The sequence below is a fragment of the Podarcis liolepis genome (assembly GCF_965112155.1).
Source record: "Podarcis liolepis genome assembly, chromosome: 3".
NCBI classification, from domain to species: domain Eukaryota; kingdom Metazoa; phylum Chordata; class Lepidosauria; order Squamata; family Lacertidae; genus Podarcis; species Podarcis liolepis.
Window position 1 is genome coordinate 36,737,468 of NC_139557.1, and position 22,610 is coordinate 36,760,077.

At 41.6% G+C, this 22,610-nt stretch overlaps 1 protein-coding gene across 7 annotated transcripts in view; it reads right to left on the minus strand.

Annotated features, from left to right (window-relative positions):
* EYS (eyes shut homolog) overlaps positions 1-22,610 on the minus strand; it is a 471,327-nt gene that overhangs the window by 348,246 nt on the left and 100,471 nt on the right. For all 7 annotated transcript variants that reach the window (XM_083495822.1, XM_083495824.1, XM_083495825.1 and 4 more), the window contains 3 exons: positions 22,501-22,597; positions 22,060-22,167; positions 21,051-21,196 (listed from right to left, as the gene is read on the minus strand). In XM_083495822.1, the coding sequence (XP_083351948.1) occupies positions 21,051-21,196; positions 22,060-22,167; positions 22,501-22,597 (351 nt within the window). The remainder of the gene's footprint in view (positions 1-21,050; positions 21,197-22,059; positions 22,168-22,500; positions 22,598-22,610) is intronic.

A 22,610-nucleotide genomic window follows, 5' to 3' on the forward strand; every position in this document is an offset into this window, starting at 1 on the left:
ATACCAGGAGAGTGAGGTTATCCTGCAAATTGCAAAATAGACTTTTGTGCATTTGTTACACAAGATTTTACATGCCAGATTTATGCAAACACCAACAAAGAAATCACTTCTCTGTATGAAATGTCATCTTGTACAAAGTGGCATTTGTTAGTATTATCATAAAGTCGGCACAATTAAAGGCTCACAAGGATGACGATAAGCATACTTCCCAAAGCTGTATTTTGTTTGTTTGTTTGTTGATTCAACAGACAAGAGCTCAGTAATATCTCTCTCAGCATATTCTCAAAAATAAAATACAGGTCTGTCATATAACTGCTAAGCCTCACATCTGAAATTCTTCACCGGTGACTCAATATCCCCTTGGACGTATGGCAACATAGGTGTTGGGCTTTTAATATCACCATGTCTTGGGTGACAATGGCGCATAGAGGTTCAGTTCATCAGTCACTCTGTAGCCTCCATAAAATTGCATTACGAGTGTATGCAGGCTGTCAGGAAGTTTGTGACCTGGCAAGGTTTGTATGGAGCTACTGACAGTAAAAAACAACACAACCCACCTTGATAGACATTGCCTAGAGCTTCAGTCAGAGGTGCCAGATTGAGGGGACCCAGCGTGTGTGACATTGCGTTGTCTGGAAAAGGCTGAGCACTCTGGAGGAACCAGCTGCACATGCAACGCTCACCGCGCGTGATGTTGCATATGTGTGCTGGGCCCCCTCAACATTGAGGGGGCCTAGCCCCTTTCCAACAAAGACTGAGGGGGTTGGAGACACATCAGCTCACTAGAGTTGGCATGCCTGGCCACAGCAACTGTAATTTTTAGGTAAAGATAAAGGACCCCTGGATGGTTACGTCCAGTCAAAGGCGACTATGAGGTGCAACACTCATTTCACTTCAGGCTGAGGGAGCCAGCCATTTGTCCATAGAAAGCTTTCTGAGTCATGTGGCCAGTATGATCAAACTGCTTCTGGTGCAATGGGACACTGCGGCGACTGCCAGAACACATGGCAACGGCGTTTGCTGAACCAGGCATATGTCTTAAATGCATCTAGTAAGCCTCAGGCAACATTGTTGGGCTCACTAAGTGAAGAAGACCACAAAATTAACAATACTGATAGAATTGCTTGTCTGCGTGTGGGTTTTTTTCTTTTGAAAACTATACAGTTACAAGCAGAGCAACATACTGAACATGCTACATTTGCGCACAGCTCTCAGATTCAAGGACAACCTTCCACAAAAAAATGCAACATGGTTTGATTTGTTTTGTTTTTAATGTAAGTCGTTGTCCTGAAATGATAGTGAATGGGCTTGCTCATTTCTTCTTTGATCTGCTTTTAAGGGTCAGTTGCTTGACCATTAGCATATAATCACATAACCACGGAGTGCTGACAATCTCCCAGAGACAGAATAGGCCTAACCGACTTATGTGCTCTGTTGTGTTTAGAGGCCCTTGGAAACAATTGGCCTCCTTTTATTTCCTGCACATGCATAGCATTATGCTTTAACCTTTAGGTGGTAACCTTGACTACACAGATTGACATTTTCAGAATAATTCCCTAAGCAGTGGGAAATGTATGGATGATAAACAGAGGACTTTCGTGGTGGCATCCAATCAATGCTCATTTTGTTCCTTGTCTCCTAATAGCTGTGCATCCAGAACAATGTGCATTACGTTTTCATGAGAATTTACTGATATAACTTCATGCTCAGCTGCTGCAATCTGCTTTAGCATTAAAGGTAGTATTTTCTTTAATATCCAGAGCAGAAGCAATGGACTGAGCAACAGATTTGGGTTCCCTATGCGCTGGTAACTACTTCGGCATACAAGTTCATAAGCATACTTAGTGTCATCTGAAGACACATCAGAGGCCTAATTTGGCAGAAAATGTAATCACTCCACTTCAGCGGGGGGAGCTGAAAGGTACACTCCTGATTAGTTGTTTGAGATGTCTGTTGGTTGCCTATGGTGCAGAATACACATATTTGATGTACAAATACTTCACTTTTCCCTGGCCTTTACTAATTGGCTAATGAATTAGACACTTGGCCTCTTTAAGAGTTCCAGCCAGTGAGTTTTAGATTTGATGTCACTTAATCTGAGAGGGGACGTGGGTGGAACTGTGGGTTAAACCACAGAGCCTAGGACTTGCCGATCAGAAGGTCGGCGGTTCGAATCCCCGTGACGGGGTGAGCTAGATGACTCCTGGGGTTCCCTTCCAACCCTGCAATTCTGTGACCTTGGAAGTTGTTGGGGGTCTCCACCACTGGAGGCTTTTAAGCAGCGGTTGGGGGACCATCTGCCTGGCGTTCTTTAGCTGTGATTCCTACATTGTGAGGGGGCTGGGCTAGATGACCCTCGGGTGGCCCTCCCAACTCTATACAGTCCTACACATCTGCGGCATGAGATCCACAGCCACTTCACACAATGGCCACTCCCAATTTTCATTGGAGAGACATGTGACTTCACTGTCTAGGTAGGTACCCCCCTACCTGCCACTCTTCCCTCACCCCACTTAAGCCGAGGGAATTCCTGCCCAGAGAAGCTCCCAGGTGAGGCAAGGGTTAAGATCTACCTCTGGTAAATGGCTTTGTATCCTCCCTCTTTCCCTTTTCTCTTCTTCTTCTATGCTAGTTCCTTCTCTTGTGTTTTGTTTAATCTGTTTTTATTGTATACTAAAATAAAAGCTGCAAAGTTTCCTTTTTTATAATATTCCCCCCCTCCAAACTAAAACGTTAATCTAGATAAAAACACTGATCCAGAGGAAAATAAGGGGGTGGAGAAAGGACGAAAAAAGAAAAAGAGGTAGAGATAGAGAGATTTTTAAAAAGTTGGCTTCTTTAGCCTTGTGCAGCCTCCCGCGGCTGGAGAGGCGTGCTAGGCAAAAGAGGAAGCCTGGGCAGTGAGCGGGATGGATCGCACTCGCTGCCCGGGCTTCCTCTTTAGCCTTGCGCAGCCTCCCACGACTGGAGAGATTGCGCAAGGCTTTTCTAGAGGAGGGAGTAGGGACTGACTGGCCGCGTCAGTCCCTTCTCCCTCCTGGGGAAAAGCCTGCAAGAGCCACGTGAAGCTTGTGTGTGGCTCTTGGGGGCTTTTCCTGCTTGCCTCCCCCCCGCATTCGCTCCATAGGACGCACAGACTTTCCCCCTTAGTTTTTAAGACGGAAAAACTGCGTCCTATGGTGCGAAAAATACGGTATACTATAGCAATTATACGGCATGTTCATTGCTTGTTTTTCATCAACTTTATCTAATTTATTAGATATCATATGCATAAGCCATATGTTGGGGGGGAATCATGCATTATTATTATTTTTAAAAAAGTACAGCACAACTCTAAGCACATTTACTTGGCAGTGCATTTTACCACAGCTAAAAAACCGTAATACATGTTTTAAAAATACTATATTCACTTGTATATGCCTTTTATGCACTTTTTTTGGGCGGCGGGGGGGGGGGGTATTTATTGCAAAGTAACTTTTGGTTGAAAAGGTCCATTGCAAAACTAGGCAAAATTAAGTAGGTTTGCCAATTTTTAAAAATCTTTTTAGTTAAAGCCACACACTAAAAGACACAGGAGTGTATCCAACATTCCACAAGCAGATTTCCACTCATTTGATTGGACTTCTCCTTCCCCTTAGCACATGAATGTCCCACAATCTGCTCAGGAGGGTTTCCTAACCCTGTTGGAAAAAATTTTGAGGCTATTTGCACAGGGGACTGGCAAGTGGCAGGAGAGGAAGAGGGGGAGCTCCATTGGGGGTCTGTTATACAAATGAAAGCACAGCATTCCTTTGGCAATCACATAAGATGACTACTTTCAGCCATTAGCAGGAAACCTGCCGTCACCTTTATTCTTCTCCTGCCTCAACATTTGCTTTCCTAATATTTGTTGGTGCCACACGTGTTCTGCGTGCTCCTTTGCTGATGCAGCAGCATGTAGATGTGCTCTCATACTTGCTAAGCAACAAAAACAGAAAAACAGGAAAACAACAACAGTGTTCAACAAACCCACCTGAATCATATAATGTGCCCCACCCGTGGGAGGTGTGGAGGTTGACCACACAAGAATGGGTCTCTTCAGTGGTTGCTCCTTGTCTGTGAAGTGCTCTCTCAAGGGAGATGTTCTTGGTGCCATTGTCAATCTTTAAGGGCCAGGCTAAGACCTTTTAGTCTACTCGGGCTTTGGTAATCAAGTTGCCGCCTATTGTGGTGCTCATCTTTAAGGGGATGGTAGACAAAAAGTAGATAAATAGGTACCACTCCAGCGGGAAAGTAAATGGTGTTTCCGTGCACTGCTCTGATTTCGGTGTTCCATTGTGCTGGAAGCGGCTTAGTCATGCTGGCCACATGACCTGGAAAAACTGCAGACAAACGCTGGCTTCCTCGGCCTGTAAAGCGAGATGAGCGCCGCAACCCCAGAGTTGTCTGCGACTGGACTTAACTGTCAGGGGTCCTTTGGACTTCCGGTCGGTGCCAGCGCTTAATGGCGGTCCTAGCCCCGAGCTCCGGGGAAGGACTGCTTCGCAAGTTCGGGTCTTACCTGCTACGGCAAGCGGGGGACCCCTAAAATCCCAGGCGCTGAAGCCTGAGAACAAGGAGACTCGGTGGGCACCTTTGCGCCCCCCGGTACCGTGAAAGCGACACCGGGAGCGAGCGCGGTGCTGAGAGTCGCTACCCAGCCTGCGAAGTGAAGCCGCGTCGCCATTAGCGGAGAGCGCCGATTCCTTCCTGAAAAGAAAATTCGGACTGAATTCCCGTGAGTAAGACTTGAAAAATAACTGGGACCCTCTAAACTTTAAAATTTGAACTAAAAACGGGGGAGATCTAAACAAAGGAAGTCTGCCTCCCCCCGACTGCATGAAAGTGAAAGCAACGGAGCTCTAAACTTGCATCCGTTTAAACCAGCTCTTTAATCAGCTAAACCGGACATTTGGACCTTTGATCTCCCCTCCAGCTAGCAGGGCAGAGGGGAGGTGAATTGGACTAATAATTGCATGATCTATTGGAAGTTAAAAATCTCTGCCTTCTCACCCATCTGAAAGCATGAAACGGTCTGCCTTTTTTTTTTAGCACACTGAACTGACTTTTCCCTGTAAAGTGATATTTTGATACAAAGTTCCCACAGTGTCTGGCTACTCTGTAGTATAAGAAGAAATAATACAAACTGGATAACTGTGGCAGCTTAAAGCTACAAGCTTTCTAGCAATATTGATTTGGACTGTGTTAAGCTCTTGTTTTGTATTCTGGACAATCTCCCCTGTTTTTTGGTACTTGGAACATTGTTCTATGGCCATTTTGATTTGCTCCCTCTAGAGGATAAAGTAAAGTTTGCCACAGCTTGACAGTGGAACTTTCCAAGGGAGAAAATTCCCGTGGGAAGTGACCTTGACATGAGTGGCCCACAAGAAGAGATAGTCACAAGAGCTAAGACCAAGCACCATCAGCAACAACAACAGCTGCAGCAACAACAGGCAAAGAAAAGAGGATCAATTTCAGGCCCAACAACTGGAGCAGCAGGAACAACAGGACAAGATAAAGGGACAGCCGTCTCTATGGAAGCTGTGACAGATGCGCTGCTTAAGATCAACCAAACTTTGGAGTCTTTAACAAAACAGACCTCAGAGAACACACTAAAATTAGCAGAAATTTCAGTAAGATTAAACCAGAATACAGAATCTATAAATAAACTGGTGGAGGAAAATGCCACTACGCGTCAAATTGCGGAAGATGCCAAGGCTACGGCGGGAGAGACACAGGAGAAATTAGAGCCGATTGCCAAGAAGGTCTATGAGCATGACTCAACTTTGGCCTTGTGGGACTTACAGAGGAAAGAGAGAAACTTAAAATTAAGACTGATCCCGGAGAACGAAAGAGACAACCTTGTGGAATATCTGACACGGGAGTTTGTGGACTGCTGGGACCTTGAGGAAGACGAATTCAAAATTACGACTGCTTTTAGATTGGGAAAAAAGCAAGACAGAAAGACCCCGAGAGACTGTTTGATTACATTCAGATCCAAGGAGGAAAGAGACAAAATATTAAGACTACACTTTGAAAAGGCCTTGCAAATTGGAAATTCAACTGCACAGTTCTTCAAAGACATCCCAAAACATATTTTGGATCTAAGAAACTTCTACAAGGACTTAGCTCTTCTGCTAAAGAAAAATTCCATCCGTTTCAGGTGGGAGTTCCCACAAGGACTGTCATTTGACTACAAGTTAAAGAAGGTAAAAATAAAGACAATTCAAGATAAAGAAAAATTTTTGGCAAGATATCAGGAGGAGCTACAGAAGGGGATTGTGGACGTACTTGGAGAACAGAGGAGAGCACTGGAGATCCTGAATCTCTCGACTGGACAAAAACCACCACCATCAGAAGAAGAGCAACAACTTGGAGCTGTTGGAGGAGCCTTAGAAAAATAACAAGATGGCTCTGCAATTCCTTAGTTGGAATTGTAATGGACTCAATGTGCCTTTGAGGAGAAGACAAGTATTTCACATACTGAATAGAGAACAATTGGATTTGATATGTCTACAAGAAACTCACATAACCAGAGCCCACAGGAGACTACTTATAAATAAAAGGCTAGGACAAGAATTTATCTCATCAGACAAAGTCAAGAAGAGAGGAGTTGTAATATATGTTAAGGAAAAATGGGCTCCAAAAATGATATTTAAGGATGAACAAGGGAGATATCTGGCAGTGGAAATACAAATTCAAGGAGAAAAATTTTTAGTGGTTGGAATTTATGCGCCAAATGAAGGCAAATCTGACTTCTTTAAGAGACTTCATGAAACTCTTTCTGACTATTTGGATTACAATATGATAATCATGGGAGACATGAATGGTGTGGTCTCCACCAACATGGATAAGGCACAAAGACTAACAGTTAGTAAAGAAGGGAGACTCCCTAAGACTTTTTTTGAAATGACAGAAAATATGGACTTGATAGACATATGGAGAACAAGGAACCCTCTGGAGAGAGAGGGAACCTTCTTCTCCCAAGCAATGACGACCTGGACCAGAATTGATCAAATTTGGGTTACTAGTGGAATGGCTCCAAAGATTAAGAAAGTGGAAATCTGCCCAAAAACTTGCTCCGACCATAACGCCGTGAAGATGGAGATGAAACTTACAACAACTGGTCAATTCAGATGGAGAATGAATGACACCCTCTTTCGGGACAAGGAGATTCTTATGAAGGCCCAAAAGACTTTAAAAGATTATTTCGAAATAAATATGAGGACCGACGTGGAGAAAAGAGTGATCTGGGATGCAAGTAAAGCGGTCATGAGAGGATTCTTGATTCAACAAAATTCAATAAAGAGGAAAAAACAAAACGAGAAAAAAGAGAAGCTATTGGAAATGATAAAGGAAGGAGAGAGAAAATTAAGAACAAAACCAAAATCTCAGGACATCTTAAGAGAGATCAAGTTATATCAAACACAATATATGGAATTGATGAACCAAGAGATTGAATGGAAGATAAAGCAAATGAAGCAAAAGACTTTTGAATCAGCAAATAAATGTGGTAAACTCTTGGCATGGCAATTGAAGAAAAGGCAGAAACTAAATACAGTTACAAGCCTGGAGGTGGATGGAAAGAATATATCTAAACCTAATGAAATTAGAAACTGCTTCGTAAGTTATTTCAAAAAGCTTTACACTCAAGGCCCCCAAAATGAAGAAGATATAGACAAATTCCTGGGAAAATATGGATTACAAAACATCTCTCATCAAAGTAAGATGGACTTGAACCAGAGAATCTCAGAACAAGAGATAGAGGCTGCTATTCAGAACATGCAATTGGGCAAATCTCCGGGACCAGATGGATTGACTTCCAGATACTACAAATCGTTGAAGGAATGGCTAACTCAACCACTAAGAGAAGTGTGCAACGAGATCCTTGAGGGAAAAAGGGCCCCTGAATCGTGGCAAGAGGCATATATTTCACTCATACCAAAGTCAGAGACTGAAAAGACTCAACTTAAGAACTACCGCCCAATATCACTCCTCAATGTGGATTACAAAATTTTTGCAGACATTTTGGCAAAAAGATTTAAAAGAGTATTGATGGAGAAGATTCATAAGGACCAAGCAGGTTTTCTCCCCAAAAGACACCTGGCAGACAATGTAAGGAATGTAATAGACATTCTGGAAAAGCTAGAGGTGAATATAAACACTAAAGCAGTACTGATTTTTGTGGACGCGGAGAAGGCCTTTGACAACATTTCTTGGAGTTTTATGAGAAAGAATCTTCATGGGATGGGGGTAGGCCAGGGTTTTGAGAATGGTATGGCTGCAATATATTCTGAACAAAAAGCTAAACTGATTGTAAATAATGTTATGACGGAGGAACTTAAGATAGAAAAAGGAACACGACAGGGGTGCCCGATTTCCCCATTACTTTTTATTTCAGTTCTGGAGGTGTTGCTGAACATGATAAGAAATGACCAGCAGGTTAAAGGTGTGCAGGTCGGAGCTAAACATTACAAGTTAAGAGCGTTCGCAGATGACCTGGTATTGACTTTGCAAGAGCCAAACACTAGTACAAAAAAGGTTTTAGAAATAATACAACAGTTTGGCCAGGTAGCTGGATTTAAGTTGAACAAGCAAAAAACTAAAGTTTTAGGGAAAAACTTAACAGATATGGAAAAGGAGAAATTTCAAGAGGAAACAGGTTTGACTGTGGTAAAGAAGGTGAAATACCTAGGGGTTTATTTAACATCTAAAAATCTGAATTTGTACAAGGATAATTATGAAAAATGTTGGTCAGAAATTAAAAAAGATCTAGAAATATGGTCAAATTTGAAACTGTCAATGCTAGGCCGAATCGCTGTGATTAAAATGAATGTATTGCCTAGAATGCTTTTTCTGTTTCAGACCTTGCAGATTCTCGACAAGATGGAATGTTTCAAGAGGTGGCAGAAAGATATTTCGAAATTTGTCTGGCAGGGCAAAAAGCCCAGAATTAAATTCAAAATATTAACAGATGCCAAAGAAAGAGGGGGTTTTGCCCTGCCGGACTTAAAATTGTACTACGAGGCAGCAGCTTTCTGCTGGCTGAAAGAATGGATGCTCCTCGAGAACACTGATATCTTGGATCTGGAAGGTTTTAACAATGCTTTTGGTTGGCATGCATATCTTTGGTATGATAAAGTAAACAGCGCTTTTAAAAATCACATTGTTAGGAAAGCATTGATTAATGTTTGGATAAGATACAAAGATCTATTGGAAAATAAAACCCCTAGATGGGTGTCACCAGTGGAGGCCAAAGCAGTGAAGAGACTCAATACGGAGGCCGGATGGCCGAAGTATTGGGAAATCTTAGAACAGGATGGAGACAAGTTCAGACTACAAAGTCAGGAGAAATTGAAGCATAAAGTTGGAAACTGGTTTCAATATCGTCAAATAATGGAATTTTTTAAACAGGACAGGAAAATTGGTTTCCAGGTGGAAAAATCAAAATTAGAAACTGAACTGTTAGAACCCAATACTAAGATTTTATCTAGAATGTATAACTTGCTGTTGAAATGGAACACACAGGATGAAACAGTAAAATCTGCTATGATTAAGTGGGCCCAGGATGTTGGACATAACATCATGTCAGCTGACTGGGAATGGTTATGGAACACCGGTATTAAATTTACGGCATGTAATGCCTTAAAGGAAAACATTATGAAAATGGTATACAGGTGGTACATGACCCCAGTCAAGCTGGCAAAAATCTATCATTTGCCTGATAATAAATGTTGGAAGTGTAAAGAGACTGAAGGTACCTTTTATCACCTTTGGTGGACTTGCCCGAAGATTAAGGCCTTCTGGGAAATGATCTATAATGAAATGAAAAAGGTACTTAAATGTACCTTTCCCAAAAAGCCAGAGGCCTTTCTTCTGGGCATTGTCGGCCAATTGGTGACAAAGAAGGATAGAACTTTTTTTATGTATGCTACAACAGCGGCAAGAATACTCATCGCAAAGTATTGGAAGACACAAGATTTACCCACTCTGGAAGAATGGCAGATGAAAGTGATGGACTATATGACATTGGCCGAGATGACAGGCAGAATCCGTGACCAACGAAAAGAGACGGTGGAAGAAGACTGGAGAAAATTTAAAAGTTATCTGAAGGACTATTATAAACTTAATGAATGTTAAAAATGTCGTGGTTTTTAGAAACAAGGGGGTACAGGGTTATATGGTTAGAAGATAGAAAAGGACTAAGTTGACAGAGATTTGAAAGCAATAATTGGGAGTTGCTAGTTGAAGTATGGACATTGGGATGCAGAGAGGGGGGGTATGGGGAAGTCCAAGAAAAGAGGTTTATAAGAAAATATGTACGAAACTATGCGTGTTTGTTTGTCATTTTCATTGTTTGTTTGTCTTTTTAAAACGTTGTAAAACCAATAAAAATTTTATAAAAAAAAAAAAAATTAACTGTCAGGGGTCCTTTACCCTTTTTTGACATTTCCCAATTTGAAATGTCACAGGATGAGCATTTTGTGTATTTGGAAATGTTCATTAAAAAAAAACAACTGGTTTAAAACTGTTTTTGTTTGTTCTGTTCTTATCTTGTCAAATCACTTTTAAAAACTTTTATTTTCTAATAAATTATGACAGTGACAATGACAGTAATAGCTATACCATGCTGAGTGTGTGCCCCCCCTTTTATACATCATCAATATACATTGTTCTTGCTATAGGAGTTTCCCCCCTATAGGAATACATACATTTTATGTGAGAGATGCCCAGGTGTTTACTAAGATTATGAAAAGGGACATGATTAACTCAGCAATCAGGGAAATGATCTTCAGAAAACTGATCATTATACTAAATTACATCCAATTTACGTATTCGCTAGAATATGCTCATTTTGCAGCAAAATAATAATACGTCTCAGTGTTGTTTACCTATTTTGTAATAGGATGTTACAGAAGAACTGTAGGAAGATTCTCTTTTGGCAACTTTTGCATGGAAGTTCTGGAGGTTTAGATGCACTGCTATGCTAAAGAAAGCAGCTGAACCATTTTTTTTAAAGAAACTATTATAATCAACTAACGAGAGCTACTGAACTTGTCCACCTAGTGGTTTAGGCAATACTCTCCTCTAACTTCTTCAGGGTGGAAGATGACATCTTCCTGCTCCAGCTACTGAATGTGCCTGTTGCACCCCTAGACAATCCACAATGGATATATGATAAATTCAACTAGCACAATCAATTTCCTCTCAAAATCTGAAAACTGAGGCTGCTAGCCAACTCCCCTTCATGCTAGGCTGTAGTCACTCCTCCACCCAGCCCATCTACCTGTGGAGTCTAGTACAGAACATTATTTCACCTGCAGGTGTGATCCTCTCTCTACCCCTTCAAGGCAGTCGGCAAGAAGCCCTGAGCCGACTCCATTGCTACCACTTGATGAGACCAGAACCGGTGCTGCACTAGACCTAGGCTGGGTCAGAAATTTTCCTGCTCCTCCCTTCCTCCTCACCTTGCATGAGTGTCAGGGCTGCAAATTCTCTCTTAAGCCTTTCATTTTGCTGGCTAGGGTTTGGATCGCAGTGCCACCATACCATTCAATGAGCAATGAGTTTTATGTGTATATTTGAATGTTATACCTATGCCTGGGTGACCAGGGGGTGGGACAGGGTAGCCTAGTGAGACATGGTGCTCAAGAAGCTGGTGGCTGTCCAGCTTCAGGCATGCTTGGAAGAAACTCATTAAATGGATCCATTCCAGTTTGCCTTCAGATCTGGCCACAGCACTAAAACTGCCTTAGTCACCCTAGTGGATTATATTTTATCAGGAGAAAGAGAAGGGGTGTCTGGCCCTGCTTGTCCTCCTTGCTTTCTCAGTGGCTTTTAGTACTCTTGACTATGGTATCCTTCTGGAGCATCTTCAAGGAGGTGGAGGTAGGGGGCATTGTGTTCCAGTGGTTCCAGTCCTATTTCCAAGGTCATTTCCTGAAAATAGCTATGGGGCACCACTTTGGTATCTAGACTGGATTACTGCAATGTGCTTTACGTGGCATATCAAGGGCCTTTCTCCCACTGTCATTATGACAGGCATTTTGCAAGTAAAGAGATTATTGCAGGTGGCAGGATGTGACAATGAAGCTAACATAAGAATATGGAATCAGGAGTGTCCAAACTTGGTTACTATATATATAGCTATCACGGTCTGGTTTACAGGAGGTCAAAGTCCTGGCGGAGGACGTCAGGACCGGGGGCAAGACGGCAGGGTGGGAGCAGGAACGAGAGTCTGGAAGCCAGGAGTCAGGAAGCCAAGGGTTCGAGGGTCAGAAAACCAGGAGTCAAGAAGCCAAGGGTCTAAGGATCAGGAAGCAAGGAGTCAAGAAGAAAAGGGTCTGAGAATCAGTAAGCAAGGAGTCAAGAAGCCAAACGCATCAAGGTAGGAAACGTGTTGTGGTGGCAAAGAGCCAAAGGGAAATGCTGACCTTACATCCCTTCCCGGCTCTTGCCACCAGGTGCTGTGAGTTACCAATCAGCCTCACCTATGCAGCCTCACCTTGCCTCTTCAGGACAAACTTAGGAAAGCCCCAGTCCTGCGAAGCCCTACCGGTCACAGGGCCTGGCTCCTGCACGCACTCCTGACAATAGCCCACTGATAGAAGACCAAACTTCAGAAATGCCAGAAGAATTTGTCAACAGAACATTTTGTCACTGAGCTTAGTGCCAAAAAGAGAAACAAGGGCTCATTTGTTGTGATAAGAGCGACGCAGTTGCCTTGCATGATGGGTGGGCGGGTGGGTCCACATTTCCCGCTAGGGCACTGATTAGGCATGCCATTATGGATGGATTGCAGCAAACTGCAAACCCACATTATAATGATAATAATAATAATTTATTATTTATACCCCACCCATCTGGCTGAGTTTCCCCAGCCACTCTGGGCAGCTTCCAATCAAGTGTTAAAAACAATAGCCACACATTGGTATCAGCACTGTAGCATACATTCCTTCCCTCAGTGAAAATGCCACATGTAATGAGAAGCACTGTGAGCTAGTTATGCCCACCCTCTTTAATATTAAGAGGGGTGGGGGAAAGAGGATAAAATTTGACAAGAGGGGCGAGATGTTCCTTCTGAACAAGCCATGCTCTAAACGGCATGACAGCTGGCACTCTGTAAAGGTTACAGGTTGTCAGCATTACAGTATTTCATGTCTAATTTGGTGTTACATGAATTCATGCCTTTCTTGTTAGTCACAATGTATAACCAGGCCCACACTTCTAGTGGTGGTTACTCAGTCTGCTGGAAATGGTGAATCACCAGAGTGTCAAAAATAACCTTGTCAAGCCCCAAGAAGCAAGCCTCACAATTAGAAATTCAGAAGAGCAGCACACTTCTGCTTACAGATATCAGGCACTGAGATTTGACGGTGTTATCCTTTTCACAATGACTAGTCTTATGTCTGCGTGCTTTCCATAGCGTAACCGGAACCCTCACGTACACCCAGGAGTGAGATGCAACTGCCATAATAAAAGCCTCGTTGTCGTCTTTTGTGTGCTAAATCGGGTTGGGGAAGAGATTTAGCTCCAGCTGACTGAAAGGAAAGCAGGTGGGCCTAAAGCAGAAGATGTCGTGAATGATTAGCACAGTGACATGAGGGTGAGTGAGTAGTCTAGGAGCAACATTCACAGGGGAAAACTAGAAATGGCAAATAAATTTCATTTGGAAAAAGCAATACCCAGACTGGATGTGTTCAAGGCTGAATGGCAATAATTACTGTATTTTAAGAACGCAAGTTACAGAATAGTGACCCATTTTAAATAAAGGGATTTATATAGGTTATACTAAATGTCCAAAATACGGTGGACATTGATTTGCTGAAGTGAATTTCAGCAACCCCATCTCCATTTTGTCAACATATGAAAACAGATATATGTCAGGACCCAGATAAATGCAACTGAAAAGCCTTCTTCTTTTGAGCTAGTTTGGAGGCTTCAGGGCCCCACAGGTGGCAAATGAAGGCAAATTTAGTGCCGTTACTAGAAGCACATCCAAGCATACCAAGGCATTATTTGTGATGCCACTGCAGTTTAACGCCTTCCAGTGAGTTGATTTAGAGACAGCTCCTGCGACAGTTGAGTCAAATTCTGGAGACAGTCGTGCAAGGTTTCTAAAAATTCAGAGATCATGATGGAGTAATAAGCCAAGAGGGTGGTTTATGGACAGAAGAAATGGGAAAATAAAGACTGCAATTCAATCTCTTGTTCAGTGACAAAGACAAAATAGAATCAGGTTTGATCCATGACAGGGAATAGAAATTACTGTGATCTATGGAATGAAAGATATTACACTGCAGGTATGATTAATATCTAAAAGGAATTTCATCATTCTGCAATAACACTTTCCTGGAACAGACCTCAGGGTCTATTTCTTTGGACAGTAGCAGAACATTACATAGGCCAACTGGCAAAGTGGTCAATAGGTACCCAACGTCACTTCAGCAGTACATGTCCTGCTAAAACTGTTCATCTATTCTTCATAATATCCTCCTGAAACAGCAGCATTCCAAAGAAAGAATGCATGCTCTCTTAAGGTTTACATTATTCCTAGGCTGTCAGAAGTCATCAGTGTCCTGTGAAACATGATATAACAATACTGGTGATCAGGTGTGTGGCCTCCTTTGCCTGATTGCATTACAGCAGCCCAATTCTTCATGTCCAATGTAGGCTCAGAAGCAATTCCGCCAAGTTCCTGTGTTCACTTCCCTGAGTGTTAAAACTGCATCAATAATGAACAAATCCAGTGAAGTACAAATACGTAATAAAATCTTGTGTGTATCAGTTTCTGAATAAATTTGGTCCTACATTTTTGAATGGAATAGAAGAAGCATATTATTAACATGGCATTCATCCCCCTTGTATTTGCCAGACAGCACAAGAGCAACGTATTCTACCTGACCACACTGAATATGAATTTATATCAATTAGCATATAGATTGATAATGAGCCAGTAAGAAAAAGTAACTTTCCTTGAGAAAGACAAAAAACAAGCTGAGATAGAACCCTAAGAAACAGCAACTTCAATTAACAAAACGGTCTTTGGGTATGTCATTAACATTTTGCTTATACTAAAACACCACTTAAAAACAGTTTATCCCCTGTTCCTGGCATGACTTTTGCCTTTCAGTCGTATTTCGTTATACTCCCTGAAAACCATCCTGAGCCACATGGATACAGTACAGGCACAATAGATTGAATAATAGCATTAGAATGCAACAGTATTGTCCTCTCTGTGGCTGACAATAAGGAATCCACTTGCATGTGCAGAACCGCATTGCAAGAGCACAGTCTTTCTGTCCAGTTTGTGCTCTAGGTGCTGGGGACAAAGAACAGGGGAGTCCTGTTGCCTTTCTGTTCTACTTCTGCTATGGGAAGCCTGTCATCCTGTTGAACTCCAACTCCCATCAGCCCCAGCCAGCATGGCTCATAGTCAGGAATGGTGGGAGCTGTAGTCCATCAGCAGCTGGAAGGCTACAGGTTCACCTTCCCTGTCCTACTTGAAGGTGACCCAGATGCATCTGGTTGGCCAACCCTGGAGGTAGGCTGGACTGTTAGACAGACATTGCTCAGCCCCAGTAAAGCTCTTCTAATGCTATGTTCTTGGTTGGTTACAGAGCTTGGTTACTGAGACTGTTAAGTGGTCTTTCATGGAACGCATCCTCATTTAAAAGAGCTAGACCCACATGTGCACTGATATCCAGCAATGAAGGAAATGACTTTGTCTAAATTGTACTTCCATCTTTGACTCATTACTCTAAATCTGACTTTTCTCTGAAACTTCTTCTCATTCTTGTTGTCACTTCCCTCCTTTGTCAAATAGTTTTCCTGTCCTGGAATATAACAGCCCACAATAAGCTGGAGAAAACCATTAGCATATAACCACTGTGAAATCATTATGATGAGCTGATAAGGGAAATAAGCTCTGCAATGCACACTTAAAGACACTGTGTCTCTTTTGAGCTCCAGAAATATGGAAAAATGCAGATAAGGATTATACTTTGGATACCTACGTGCACTGGGAAGAAACTTTTTCACATCAAGAATGACTCCCCACTGTGACTATGCACTGTAGGATTAATCTCCATCACAAAACTTTATGCGGGTTTGTGGATTTAAGTTAGAGTCTTAATCACTTTCAATGTATTTGATTAGTCTTGGCAGGTAACCAAAGCACACTTGACTAAACAATCATAGATGACTGTCTTAATTATGGGTATGGATGGTAAACAATATGCCCTTACCCTTCTGAAAGGGCATAGATATGCACTTTACTTGCTTTAAAGCTTTTACAGATAGTAACATTTAAAGAAAGGCAGTCTAGTTGTCATCTTTACTCACAAGGTGCAACTTTACTAATTGCAACTTTTGCACCATCAACTTTAGCAGTGTACAGTCATGACAAAAATAAAATGCACCCTCTTTGAATTCTGTGGTTTTACATATCAGGACATAATAGGAATCATTTGTTCCTTAGCAGGCCTTAAAATTAGGTAAATGAACAACACCACATGACATATTATACCGTGTCATGATTTATTTAACAGAAATAAAGCCAGGATGAAGAAGTCATATGTGAAAAACTAACTACACCCTTAGTTGTTCCATAGAAATTAAGAGGTTAAGTAACAGACAGGGGCTGCTAATCAAATGCCTTTGCTTAACTGATAATCAGCAAGTGTGCCCACCTCTATAAAAGCTGAAGTTGTAGCAGTTTACTGGTCTGGAGAATTCAGGTGTGTTTTAACACAATGCCAAGGAGGAAAGACAACAATGCTTTTAGAGAAGCAAGTGCTGCTGCCCATGAAACTGTGAAGGTTCTAAGGATTTCAATCAATTTTAAGTCCATCATTCTACAGTGAGAAAGATTATTTAAATAATTAAAAATGGAAAACATTCAAGACAGTTGCCAATCTTCTCAGGAGTGGATGTCCCAGAAAATTCACCCCAAGGTCAGACCGTGCAACGCTCAGAGAAACTGCAACAAAACCCCAAGAGTTACACCTCAGGCTCTACAGGCCTCAGTTAGCATGTTAAATGTTAAAGTTCATGATTAGAAAAAAGACTGAACAAATATGGTTTGTTTGGAAGGGATTGCAGGAGAAAGCCTTGTCTCTCTAAAAAGAACATGGCAGCATGGCTTTGGTTTGCAAAGTTGCACCTGAACAAAGCACAAGACTTCTGGAACAGTGTCCTTTGGACAGATGAAACCAAAGTGGAAATGTTTGGCTATAATGCACAGCGCCATGTTTAGCAAAAACCAAACACAGCATATCAGCACAAGCACCTCATACCAACTGTCAAGTACAGTGGTGGAAGGGTGATGATTTGGGCTTGTTTTGCAGCCACAGGACCTGGGAACCTGGTGGTCATTGATTCAACCACGAACTCCTCTGTATACCAAAGTATTCTACAGTCAAATGTGTGGTCATCTGCCCAACAGCTGAAGCTTTACTAAAATTGGGTCATGCAACATTGGGTTATGCAAGAGAGCTGTGCATAAACAAATGCCAGCAAACCTCAATGAACTGAAGTAGCGTTATAAAGAAGAGTGGACCAAAATTCATCTACAACGACGTGAGAGATGGATAAAGTCCTACAGGAAACAATTGCTTCATGATATTGCTGCTAAAAGTGGTTATACAAGCTATTGGATCATAAGGTGTACTGGTACCTAGTTTTTCACTCATGGCTTTTCCATTTTGGCTTTATTTCTGCTAAATAAATCATGACATAGTGTAATATATCATGTGTTATTGTTCATCTGAGGTTGTATTTACCTTATTTTAAGACCTGCTAAGGAACAGATGATTGTTATTATGTCTTCAGGTGTAAAAACCACAGAATTCAAAGACGGTGTGCTGTCTTTTCCCCATGACTCTATGCAGCAAAAGAAGTGGCCACAAGGAACGTATCCACAGACTCCTTCAGGAAATGAGGAATGAGTGTGCATAGAGGGGAGCAGGCCCACCCCCATCAGGCCCGCCCCCAATGCTCCTGCCCCTAGGCGAGGAAGATTCAGGGCTTTGTACGCACGTTGAATGAGGCACGCTAGCCAACAGGCATGCAAAGCAAGGGTAGAAACGACTGTCCTGAATTGTTTATGTTTTATGGCAACATGTAACACTTCAAATACACACACACACACACACACACACACACACACTATATGGGACAAGGCAGTTGGAAATGTATTTGCTTTTTAATCAGCTAAATATATTGCCTGGTTATATCCCCATAAATTCAGTGCCTTTAAACTGCTGACATATTGACTTTTTAAATTGTCTTTTTCATTATCCAAAACGGAGAAGGTTGGCACTCTCGCAAACAATATGTTTTCGTTTCCTATGAATTAGGTGACATAAAGCCAATAAAACACAGAAAGTAGTCATGTATCATCATAGCTATATAGTACATTTCTAAAAATACATGTTTCTCAAATTTTCAAGCGGTCGATAAATTGTATCCAACGCCAAACGTCAGCCTGTTGCATGATGGGAATTGTGAACTCACCTCTGCTCACAGGCTGATAGCTTATAACTTACTTCAAATAGTTTTTCTTTTCTTTTTTTCAGGCAGGCAAATGAGAACATTTTGCATTCTGGGTATAACAAGCTTTATATAATTTGTTACAAGCAATAAAAACTAGAACTCAATAACAACATTAACTGCTGTTTAGGAATGAATACTTACAGCGGCAATCAAAAAGGGAACTGGCTAGAAACCTTATCAAAACAATATGGTTAACAGGCCCAAAAATGAATTCAAACACAAAGAAATCACATATGCCTCTGTCTTATGATTAATAGTTAGTATACATGCAATTAGAACAGATCTGAATAGACCCACTAAGCTGAATACCACATTCTTTAACTTATATGCTAACTGCCATATACCAAACCCAATAGGAGGTACGATACCTGAAGCAGCGTCTCCACCCCAGTCATTCAGCGCGGAAACTGAGATCAAGCACTGAGGACCTTCTGGTGGTTCCCTCATGACAAAAAGTAAGTTACAGGGAACCAGGCAGAGGGCCTTCTTGGTAGTGGCACCCGCCCTGTGGAATGCCCTCCCATCAGATGTCAAGAAGCTAAGTAACTATACAACCTTTAGATGACATCTAAATGTTGTATAATTACTTAGCTCCTTGACATCTGATATAGGGACATTTTTTAATGTGTTGCATTTTATTATATTTTTATATATGTTGGAAGCCACCCAGAGTGGTTGGAGCAACCCTGTCAGATGGATGGGGTAATGATAATGATAATGATAATAATTGCCTTTGTGCTGATTAAGGCTGCACAATGGCGAGTGGGCTGTGTGTGGATCAATGGATGTACAGCTTGGTAAATTCTGTTACTTGTAACAGAAATGTGTATCTTCAATTGAGAGAGTTAGAACACTCCCTCAATACTATGTCCTGGTGCAAGCATGAAAACTAAGGCCTAGATCCTGACCTGAACCCACGTGGTCAAATTCTGAACCTGGCCCAGTGTGCTTTCTCTAGTCCCAACCAGCCTTGCCTAACCTATTTTGGCTCTCCCGTTCCATTCACCATGACAACAACAACAATTCTCCACACAGGGGAACATAGGAAACTGCATCACACAGTATTGAGCCAAACCATTGGCCCATTTAGCTCAGCACTGTCTACACAGACTGGCAGCAGCTCTCAGGGATTTCAAATAGGAAGTATTTCCAAGGCCTACCTGGAAATGTCAAATATTGAACTGGGGCCTTCTGAATGCAAAACATATGTACCAACCCTGCACCAGTTTCCTCACAATTCCCCCTGTGCTGTTTGCCAGCCTCCATGCAACGCAGGTAACACTGAGAACATTAAAGTGAAGAGGGCACTGGTGAAGACCAGCACATAATCTGCACTGGCTGGGTGTAGAAAGGACAACTTCCCCTTTGCTCCTGAGAGTGAGCAGCCCTTGGTCTGCTCTCTCTCCAAGCCCGTTCATTATGACTTCAGACCTGTGAGAAGTGACTTGAGTCGGAAGTCGGAACTTCACTGGAGTCAAGCCCAGGCATAGTGTTTGTAAAGCTCTGGTCAACATGGGAAGAACCCCTTGGGACTGAGACAAGAGGTGGAAGATCTAAGTAGCTTGCTGAAGGCCTCCTGGTGAGTTAATGGTAGAGGCAAGATTTAACTTGTACTATTTTCCTTGTATATTAACTGCACTATTTTATAAGCATTTGCAGTAATTATTTCTAAACCATCGATTATATACAATCCATTATATATGAACACTTAAGTTATTACTATGATGCATTTGTGAATCTCAATAAATAATTCATTAATTCTGGGTGTAAATTTAAAGATGGACAGTGTTCTCGAAGCAACAAACATGGGTCTGACCAAACTGCAGGAGGCAGTGGAAGACAGGAGTGCCTGGCGTGCTCTGGTCCATGGGGTCACGAAGAGTCGGACACGACTAAACGACTAAACAACAACAGCACCCGATCAAAATTTTCAGTAGTCCATTTTAAGGAAGTCAAATGTTCAGTAATTAGCAATTCCAATGGAAAGCAATGTTGTTGTTTTTAAATGCTAGATTCTGAATTATTTATTTTACTTATGCCAGGATTTATGTTGATTCACTAGGTATCTGAACTGTGACTGTGATAAAAACTGACACAACTGAAAAGGAGGCTGTGATATATGTATTTGCAAAACTTATTCAGTAGCTATACTAATAATTATTTTTTCTTGGCTGAATTCACACAATATTGATTTTTGCTCTGCTCTGTGTAACCTCTCTTTTAATGTAATTCAGCTAAATATCTGGATTGGTAAGGAACCAATAACTCAGAAATGACGTAAATAAGGTCCAGAGGTACTTAACAAGATGCAGATCCAACAATCACTAGGGTAAACATTGATTTGTATTCCAATATGCTTGTGACCTCTTCTGCTCATCCTTGATGTAGTGGCAAACCTTGTTTACGCCAATACAACTCTCAGGATGTTACAGTGCGGTTTTGCTTTGCTTCCACAGCATTCTCCAAATGCACTATACCTGTGAAACCAGGAGCACAGACACATTGATAGCCGCCAGGCTTGTTGAAGCAGCTTCCTCCATGCAAGCAAGGAATAATTTCACATTCATCCACATCCAGCTCACAGAGCGACCCATAGTAACCAGTTGGGCAGTGGCAAAGGAACCTATTATGATGCGGATGAGGAATAACTTCAGTGGAGAGCAATGAACAATATCACTTTTATACTAGATCAAGCTGCCCATTATATCTAAGTGTCATGAGTACCACATCCACATCAAAATAATCACAATGATATCCCCCCCCATATTTTTTATTCCCCACCACCACCACAGAATTCATTTCTAAGAACACTCACTCCACACCCAATATTCATAGGAGCTATAATATTTAGATAACACAGTGCTAGGCAGAGTGAGTATGGTCCTGAAAAGGAATGCATGAAGTAACTGTGCTTTTCTGTCCTGGGCTGATTGTAACAGCTCTTACTAGTATTATATGCACCGTTATGTGTATAATATTGTATGCATATTATAGAGATATAGATTCTAGATGTCCTAAAGTAACAACATAAAAAGATTTCTACAACTTTGGTATTAATTTCGTATTTTGTAGTAATACTTATTTAAATTATATTCTGTATGTAGCATAATCTTATAAGTAACACAGAGAGCTTGACTCTTATGCATATTATACATATGATATACATACTTTTCAATATAAATTTGCATCATTCAAAAGCGGCTCAGAAATTCCAATGTGGGAAAAGCTCTATTGGATTGGACCTGCCCAATTCCTGATTCTCCTTCCATTCTTACTAGCAGAGCACTTTGGAAATTTAGGGCTGCCTAACACCAGAGATTGTACACCTCTTACTACAATCCCTTTATAAAGCCAGACTTTAAGTATGTAGTGAAAGGTGAATCTAGCTTCCTACCTATTTTTGTTCATGCAGTTCTACATCAACAGTCAATTGAAAAGCAGAACAATTTTTATTCTATTTTTAAAAAACTTGATTCACTCACAAACCTGTTTATAAGATCTATGCATGTTCCACTGTTTGCACAGGGATTCGAGGCACACTCATTAATCTCCACTTCACACAATGTCCCAGAAAAGCCATCTCTGCAGAAGCACCTGGAGAGAAGAATGGCATCTAGTGAGCTACAAAGAATCTTTAACATCCAAATAAAGAAAGAGAATGAAATGGGTGTGTGGGGGGGGGGGGAAGCATAATATTTGTTCATATTTCCTTGGTTGGCGCACCATTTTAGAAAATAGACAAGTTGGGAAGGTCTTGTGGCAGAGCGCTTGATTATAACGATCACAGTCATGCACTGGATAATTCAGTGGCAACAACATTATCCACAAATCACCTAAAATCACATGAGCTACAATCCATTGTCTCTGTCTGAAAGCGTTCCCAAGTCAAATCTAGCAACGTCATTCCCTTGGGCTGTTTTTCCTCACCTGTAACCGTTAACCCCATCCACACAGTGACCTTGATTCTTACACGGGCTGGAGATGCATTCATTGTTGTCAATTTCACAGTAAGCACCTTCAAATCCTGAAAGATAGAT